At 53.1% G+C, this 8825-nt stretch overlaps 1 protein-coding gene across 1 annotated transcript; it reads left to right on the forward strand.

Moving 5' to 3' along the window:
• Nucleotides 1–757: 757 nt before the first annotated feature.
• Nucleotides 758–8630, forward strand: LOC114890873 (ryanodine receptor 1-like; the record flags this gene model as incomplete). The annotated part of the gene is made up of 8 exons (XM_029214810.1): nucleotides 758–915; nucleotides 1045–1283; nucleotides 3781–3862; nucleotides 4391–4521; nucleotides 4760–5092; nucleotides 6144–6384; nucleotides 8243–8330; nucleotides 8441–8630. Coding segments are annotated over exons 2-8 (1297 nt in total), but the record flags the coding sequence as incomplete, so codon positions are not given.
• Nucleotides 8631–8825: the final 195 nt, after the last annotated feature.

The raw sequence follows: 8825 nt of genomic DNA on the forward strand, positions 1-8825 counted from the left end.
AGAGGCTCTGTCCTAGGTGCTGGGCACTGATCAGTCTACCTGCAGAGGTGATGGAAGGGCTATAGGGTGACCAACCGTCCTGGTGTGCCCCAGGACATGGGACTTTCAGGCAACCTGGGACTAATTTGTCACCCTGTCAGAAAGGCAGACCGGACTCCCCACCCCCAGCATACCAGTTACTGCTTGTGACTTTCAAGCCGGTTCATCTCTCTGCCCCTCTGCACCCCCTCTGTCTCCTTCGTTTTCTCCCCCATCATCCTTTCTCCTCCTGGCTCTGTCTTCTGTCCCTCTCCCCCTGTCTTCCCTGTCCCTTCTCCTCTCATTGTGTCCCCTTGGTGTCCTCGCTCCCTGTTTCTCCTGTCCTGTTTCTCTCTCTTTCTTCAGCCTCTTCTGCAAGCTTGCCGCTCTTGTCCGTCACCGAGTCTCTCTCTTTGGTAAGTAGCTCTGCTCCCGAGCCCTTCTCCCCAATCTTCCCTCTCTTCCCCTCTTCACAACCTCCCCCTGAAGAAATATGGCCCCGGTTCATACCTTAATCTGAACAACTTTCACTGTGTTCTTCCTCTGGACTTGCACATGGTGTGGGTGGTCCTGGGGACAGAGCAGTGATGGGATAGTCCTGGGCCCTGCCGTCATGGAACTCTCAGACTCGTCACCAGATGGTGACGGCCCAGAGGTCAGGGCCAGGATGGGGGAGGGACAGGCAGAGGGATCACAGCCAGGATGAGGGAAGGACAGGGGCCTATGGGAGTCTAGGTGGGGTGGGGATGGATGAAGAGAGATCAGCTGAGTTGGCTGTAGAGGGAGGTACTGTCCCCATAACCCTTTCTTCACCCAAGCCCAACTTCCTCCCCCAGGGACGGATGCCCCAGCTGTGGTCAACTGTCTTCATATCCTGGCACGCTCCCTGGATGCCAGGTGGGGCTAAGGGTCGTGGTGCCCACTCCCATTCTAACCGTGCTCCCACCTCCAACCCCTGTGCTCCTAGACTCCCCTCAATCTTGAATCTCAGATTCTGGAGCTGGTTTGCCCCCACTTCCCTGTTAGGACCGTGATGAAGTCTGGCCCCGAGATCGTGAAGGCTGGCCTCCGTTCCTTCTTTGAGAGTGCCTCGGAGGACATCGAGAAGATGGTGGAGAACCTGCGGCTAGGCAAGGTGTCGCAGACACGCACGCAGGTGAAGGGTGTGGGCCAGAACCTCACCTACACCACCGTGGCCCTGCTGCCTGTGCTCACCACCCTCTTCCAGCACATCGCCCAGCACCAGTTTGGAGACGATGTTATCTGTAAGGGCTCCTGATCCCAAGGGCAGTTGTTGGGGTGGGGGGGTGTCAGTTCAACCAACACCACCCATCCCAGTGTGCCTGATAGAATCTGCAGGTGTTTCAGTGTTATATTTATTGAGAGGATACATTGCCGTAAGCAAAGTGTGCATTCATTTCAGAAAATTGGTAGGTAAGAGAATGAGTTAATCAGAGCATTAATTCCACAGCTCTAACAAAAGAACCTAAATCACAGTAGCTTAAACAAGTGACAGATATATTTCTTTTTCATGTAACAGTCTACTGGTATGTTGATCATGATGTCAGAATCCCAGATTCCTTCCATCTTGTTGCTCTGCCATCCCTGAAATGTTGCCTTTATCCATATGGTCCAAGAGGGTGCACCATCACCTTCTCATTCTAGCCAGTAGGAGACAAGAGAAAACAGAGGAGGGCACCTCAGTTCTTTTAAAGGAACAACGTAGAAACGGCCCACATCACTTCTGCTCACATTTATCCTAGTGGCCGGAACTTAGCATATGGCCACATGTCACTGTAAGGAAGGCTCGGATGGTAGACTTTATTCATGTGTTGAGCTAAGTATGGAGGTCTCTTACCAGGAAGAAGAGAAGAGCAGGAAGAAGGTAAGAGCAGGTATTGGGAGTCAGTTGGCAGTGTCTGCTGTATTTATCCTACCAAATGGCACCTACAGTGTGTGACCCAGCCTGGATCTTGTAACATAATGCATACAGTGTGTAACATAATGTTGTTAATGAGGCACGGGCAAGATAAAACACCCAGTAGGGGGTGAAGACGTTGTATGTTCAGGTACTCAAAAAGCCCTACAAGAGGTAGAGCATGGCAGAGGCAGGAAAGGACAGGAAGGGCTGGTGGGAGAGATGTCTTGGAGGCCGAGGAGATAGGCTGTAGAGGGGAGGCATCCAGAGTGAGGCCCTGGCCTGGGGACCTGGGGACAGTGGGGCCTCCATGAGACAAGTTGGAAGAAATAACAAGTTTGAGGGAGATGCCAAGGTCAGTTTGGGGTTCGGTGGTTGTGAGGGGCCCAGGGGATCGGAGGCATCCAGGATGGGCTGTGGGGACTGAGGGGTAGGGAAAGCCTGTCTCAGCTCACTGCTGATTTGACATTGACAAAAATTTTAAAGAAGTAGCACTTGGATGGGGTTCTTTCCCAGCTCCAACATTTTTTTTTCGGCCGCGCCATGGGGCACGCGGGATCTTAGTTCCCCAACCAGGGATCGAACCCGAGCCCTTGGCAGTGAGAGCAAGGAGTCCTAACCACTGGACTGCCAGGGAATCCCTCCAACATTTTATTCTGAAATTTTAAAAACATACAGAAAGGTAGAAAGAAGAGAATTGTTAACAATCTGCCCCATTTGTTTTACCTTTCACTTTATGAGTGAAAGTATTTCCAAACTTTTTGTTGAACTTTTTGTTTTTTAATTTATTTTAATTTATTTTTGGCTGCATTGGGTCTTTGCTACTGCACGTGGGCTTTCTCTAGTTGCGGCGAGCGGGGGCTACTCTTTGTTGCTGTGCGCGGGCTTCTCATTGCGGTGGCTTTTCTTGTTGCGGAGCACGGGCTCTAGGCACGCGGGCTTCAGTAGCTGTGGCACACGGGCTCAGTAATTGTGGCTTGTGGGCTCTAGAGTGCAGGTTCAGTAGTTCTGGTGCGTGGGCTTAGTTGCTCCGCGGCATGTGGGATCTTCCCAGACCAGGGTTCGAACCCGTGTCCCCTGCATTGGCAGGCAGATTCTTAACCACTGCACCACGAGGGAAGCCCTTGTTGAACTTTTGAATGTGAGTTGCACACACACAGTGACACCTCATCCCTAAATACTCAGCCTGCAACACCTGAATGTTACAGAACGTTCTTTTGTGTACCCACAATAGCAGTATCACACCTAACCTGACTATAGTTAAATTTCCCTATTACCCTCAAAATGTCTTTGATTTTTTTTTTTTAATTCAGAATTCAGTGAAGTTTCTCTCATTGCATTTGGTTGTTATGTCTCTGTCATCTCTTTTCAATCTAGAACAGTCCCCCTGCCCTCTTTTTGCCTCATGACATTTAGGAAGTTGATGAGGTTCTTAACCTGGCCTTCTGGGGTGGGGGGTATGTGGAGAACCAATATTGAAGTCACAGTTGGATGTCTGTTTGCATTTGCTGGAGAGAGTGTCCATCACTATCATCAAGAGATCCGTGACTCCTCTCCAAGAACCCCTAGCCTTCATTGAGTGCCTCCTGTGTGCCCTATTCCAGTTGCTTTCTGAGTATTGACTCATTTAATCATCACAACAGCCCCATGAGGAAGATACTATAATTATCCACATTTTACAGAGAGGGAAACTAAGGCTGCGAGAGAGTTGGTACTTGCTCAAGTAACAAAACTTGTAAATGGCAGGCTGGCTCTACAGCCCCTGCTCTTACCCGTCATTTGGAGACAAGGGAGGGGGTTAGAGAAGAACCTGTACGGACCCTCACCCTCCCTCTTTCCCTCAGTGGATGATGTCCAGGTCTCTTGCTACCGAACGCTGTGCAGTATCTACTCTCTGGGAACCACCAAGAACCCTTACGTGGAAAAGTAAGGAGAGACAGCCATAGTTTGGGGCTGGGGTGGATACTGTGGGGGCCCAGGGAGGGGAGGGCACAGGAGAATATGGGGGTGAATGAAAAGCGGGGAAATGGTCAAAGTCTTCAAAAGACGTCCGCACCGTGGCCACTGCAGTTCCTCAAGATGGCCACGTGAGGACGCACGGAGGAAGGCCAGTGAAGAAAGTGGAGGCCACTGGTTGGGGGCCAGGTGGGCACAGGCGCTTGGCGGCCAGGATGCCAGGTTGTTCTGGGCTGGCAGGGGGTACGCAGAAACCCTGGCGGCCCACAGGAGCCAGGCATGCTGGGGGCACTGGGGAGGGCCGCTGGCAGTGCCAGAATCACCGGTAGAGCAAAAGGGCACTCAGGAAACCCAGGGAACCGGCCGCATTGGTGACCACCAGTGAATGGCATCTCTGCCCCAAAGTGTCCTGGGGAGAGACACTTCTGTGGAGGAAGGGACTGGGATCCAGGACAGGGCAGCGGGGGCGTGGGAGCTGAGCACAGCCTCGTCTTCCAGGCTTCGGCCAGCCCTGGGCGAGTGCCTCGCCTGCCTGGCAGCGGCCATGCCGGTGGCGTTCCTGGAACCTCAGCTGAACGAGTATAACGCCTGCTCAGTGTACACCACCAAATCTCCCCGGGAGCGGGCCAGTAAGTCAGGCGGGGCTGGGGCAGCCGTCCAGGGTTATATTCCACCTGCACAGGTTCCAGGGAGACCCACTGTGGGTAGTGTGGCCCAGTCGGGGCTCTGAGGGGCTGAGGATTTCTCAGGTTGGGGGCGCTCCAGATTGGGGAACCCCAGAGTTTGTGGGTGCTCTGGGTTATGGTGTGGACACTGAGGTCTGGGCATGATGGGTTGGCATGCCCTGACCCCCTCCCCGCACCCCAGTCTTGGGGCTCCCCAGTAGCGTGGAGGAGATGTGTCCTGACATCCCGGTGTTGGAGCGGCTCATGGCAGACATCGGGGGGCTGGCTGAGTCGGGGGCCCGCTACACAGAGATGCCGCACGTCATCGAGATCACGCTGCCCATGCTGTGCAGCTACCTGCCCCGCTGGTGGGAGCGCGGACCCGAGGCACCCCCGCCTGCCCTGCCTGCAGGGGCCCCTCCACCCTGCACAGCCATCACTTCCGACCATCTCAACTCCCTGCTGGGGAACATCCTGCGGATCATCGTCAACAACCTGGGCATTGACGAGGCTTCGTGGATGAAGCGGCTGGCTGGTGGGTCTGGCGGGCCTGGGGCTCCGGTCCCTGGACCTGATGGTCTCAGAGGGAGATCCCGGGGTCCATGGTTTTCTGGCAGTGGGGAGGAGTCAGAGCTCAGTTTTCTCGGGGTCACAAGGCCAGAGGTCATCCTAAGGGGTCAGAATCTCAGGCTGAGGTGGAAGCATGGGTCCTGGGAGTCCTCCAGGCTGGAGTCTGAATTTCTGGAGCCTTGAAGAGGGTTAGGTCATGGGTTAGAAACTGGGTCAGAAGGCTGAGTTCCTTATACAAAGGGTCAGAGGACCAGGTCAGATACCAGGGTCCCCGATATGGACAGTTAGGGTTCTGGGTCAGAGGTCAAGAAATGAATCTTTAAAAGATTGGGGCTCCTGGTTCAGAAGTTCCATGTCAGGGGAATTCTCTGGCGGTCCAGTGGTTGGGACTCTGGGCTTTCACTGTAGGGGCCTGGGTTCGATCCCTGGTCGGGGAACTAGGATTCCACAAGCCACGTGGCGTGGCCAAAAAAAAAAAAATCATGACTTGTAAGTTCCTTATCAGGAGTTAAGTTTTGGATCAGGGCCAAGCTAGAGAATCAGGGCTGAGGTCAGAGGCCAGGGTCAGAGGTCAGAGGCTGTGGTAAGAAACCAGGGTCATAGTCAGAAATCATGTGGTGAGGTATGTCGGGGTATAGACCAGGTCAGCGGTTAAAGACTGGGGTGAGATGTCATAGGCTAGGGTAAGATACCAGGTTAGGATTCAGTTGTTGGAGTCAGAAGTCAAGCACTTGTGTCGGGCTGAGGGGTCACAGTTTCAGGTCAAGGGTTAGGGTTGGGATCCAGGATCAGGGGCTATGTCAGAGGTCACAGCCGGAGGTCAGGAGTGGGATCAGAGGTAGAGGCTGGGGTCAGAAGCCAGGGTCAAGCTGGGGTCGATGACAGCTGCTGGGTCAGAGGTACAGGTCGGAAGTCGTGGGATGGGAACAGAGGTCAGGGGTGGGATCAGAGGTCTTAGGTCAGGTGCTGGAGTCAGTGGCCAGCCAGCAGCACCTGCGCCCCCTCTGGTTCTGCAGTGTTTGCCCAGCCCATCGTGAGCCGGGCCCGCCCTGAGCTCCTGCACTCACACTTCATCCCCACCATCGGGCGGCTGCGCAAGCGGGCAGGGAAGGTGGTGTCCGAGGAGGAGCAGCTGCGCCTAGAGGCCAAGGCGGAAGCTGAGGAGGGCGAGCTCCTGGTGCGGGATGAGTTCTCTGTACTCTGCCGGGACCTGTACGCCCTCTATCCGCTGCTCATCCGCTACGTGGACAACAACAGGTCAGCATGTCCCCAGCCGTCCCCACACACACCCCAGCCTGACCCCTGGCTTCCTTGGACCCCATCTGACCTCTCGCCTCTGACTTGCTATAAACTTCTTGCAATTCTCACTCAGTCCTACCCAACCTTCTGACCCCCAGCCCCTGTTGCTTATGGACCAACCAAAGCCAGCCTGTGTTTTCTCCCCTTCTGCTCCTTTCAACCTCCTGAATCTGAGGCCCTGTGGGGGCTGCACTGTCAGCCATAAGGAGCCATACTTCTCTCCCCCAGCACTGAGTCTTCAGGCTTGGCTAGACAGGGTGCCTGATTTGTGCAGTGAAGTCCAATGGTCAGCCCCTCCTCCATCACTGAGAGAAGAAAGGAAGGTAGTCCAGATCCAGCCAGACTGATTTCCCCCAGAAACATAGGTCTTTATAAAAGGGCAAGCGCAGGTATCAACCAATTGCTAACATCTCCCTAAAATCAGAAGCAACGTTTAAAGAATTATTGAGTCTTAGGTGCAGCCAAATCCAGGGATAGTGAGCAAGATTCAACTCCAAGTTCCCTCTGGGTTGAAAAAGATTTTAAGATCGCATCAGGGCTTTGTGAGAAACGGTGCTTGGATTGATTAGCTATGTCTGTCATGGGAGCCGAAGCAGAAAGCAGTGGCATGCATGCTGTATACATCCTTGTACACCCATCTTTGTGCTCATGAGTGGGTATCGCTATAGGGTAGATTCCTAGGAGTTAGGAGTGTTGCGTCAAAAAGTTTGGGCAAGTAAAGTGAGGTATACTCACACAGTGGAATACTACACGGCAATGTTGCAACACCCAGCAACATGGATGAATCTCTCAAACATCAGGTTGAATGAAAGAAACAAGAAAATTTTAAGGAGAGTACATATTGTATCATCTATTTATGTAACATTCAAGAACAGACCAAAATAATTCATGGGCTAGGGGACTTCCCTGGTGTTCCAGTGCTTAAGACTTCGCCTTCTGATGCAGGGGGTGCAGGTTCGATCCCCGGTCGGGGAGCTAATCCCACATGACTCGCGGCCAAAAAAACCAAAACATAAAACAGAAGCGATATTGTAACAAATTCAATAAAGACTTTAAAAATGGTCCACATCAAAAAAATCTTTAGGGGCTTCCCTGGTCGCCAGTGGCTAAGAATCCGCCTGCCAATGCGGTGGACATGGGTTCGAGCCCTGGTCTGGGAAGACCCTACGTGCCGCAGAACAACTAAGCGCATGTGCCACAACTATGGAGCCTGCAGTCTAAAGCCTGTGAGCCACAACTACTGAGCCCGCGCGCCTAGAGCCCGTGCTCTGCAACAAGAGAAACCACTGCAATGAGAAGCCCGCGCACTGCAACTAGAGTAGCTCCCGCTCACCGCAACTAGAGAAAGCACGCGTGCAGCAGCGAAGACCCAATGCAGCCAAAAATAAATAAATAAAATTATTTTTAAATCTTAAAAAAAATTTTTTTTTAATCTTAAGAACAAATTTTTTTTTTAATCTTAAAAAAGAAATTCATGGTCTAGAAGTCTGGATAAGGGCATCTTTCAGACCAGGGACTGGAAATGTTCTATTTCTTGATTTGGGTAGCAGTTACACAAGTGTGTTCACTTGGTGATAATTCATCAAGTTGAAACTTTGTATGTAATACTTCAATAAGAAGGTTAGAGAAAGAAAAAACAATTTTTAAGGAAAGGTCATTGATAATTTTTAAATCATCTGAATGGCCAGATTACCCTAGAAAGCTCTATCCCTCCCATTGGAGTCTCCGATCCCCTCCCCTGAGGTCTCTCCACGTGGCCCCCTTCTGTGGGGGTCCCTGCCCTCATCCTCACCAGCCCCTTCCCCTGCCTGCCCAGGGCACACTGGCTGACCGAGCCCAATCCCAATGCGGAGGAGCTGTTCAGGATGGTGGGCGAGATCTTCATCTACTGGTCCAAGTCCCACGTGAGTCCCCACCCACCCTGCCCCTCCTCTCTATAAGCCGAGAAGCTGCTGCCCAAAGATGCCCTCCCCCACCCTGCCTGATCCCCAACACTGCCTCCCCGCACCCCCAGAACTTTAAGCGCGAAGAGCAGAACTTCGTGGTCCAGAATGAGATCAACAACATGTCATTTCTGACTGCAGACAGCAAGAGCAAAATGGCCAAGGTGGGTGCTTTGCTCTGGGAAGAGGACTTCGCAGGGAGGGAGGGAACAGCTTCCTGGGCTTCCTACCTGGGCCCTCCTAACCCCGCCGACCTGCCCTGTCCTAGTCACATTCCCTGCAGCCCTCATAGCAGGCCCATCTCCCTCCTCCTTCCTCCCCACCTCCCCCTTCTCTCATCCCCACCTCCTCCCTCCTGTCCTTTTCCTTCCCCCCATTTCCCTCCTCTTTCCCATCTCCTCCCTCCTCCCTACATGCTTTCTCCTCCCCGTCACCATCCTCCCCATCTTCCTCCCC

The sequence above is a fragment of the Monodon monoceros genome, unplaced genomic scaffold (assembly GCF_005190385.1).
Source record: "Monodon monoceros isolate NGI ecotype Baffin Bay Population unplaced genomic scaffold, NGI_Narwhal_1 Contig6603_ctg1, whole genome shotgun sequence".
Lineage (NCBI taxonomy): Eukaryota > Metazoa > Chordata > Mammalia > Artiodactyla > Monodontidae > Monodon > Monodon monoceros.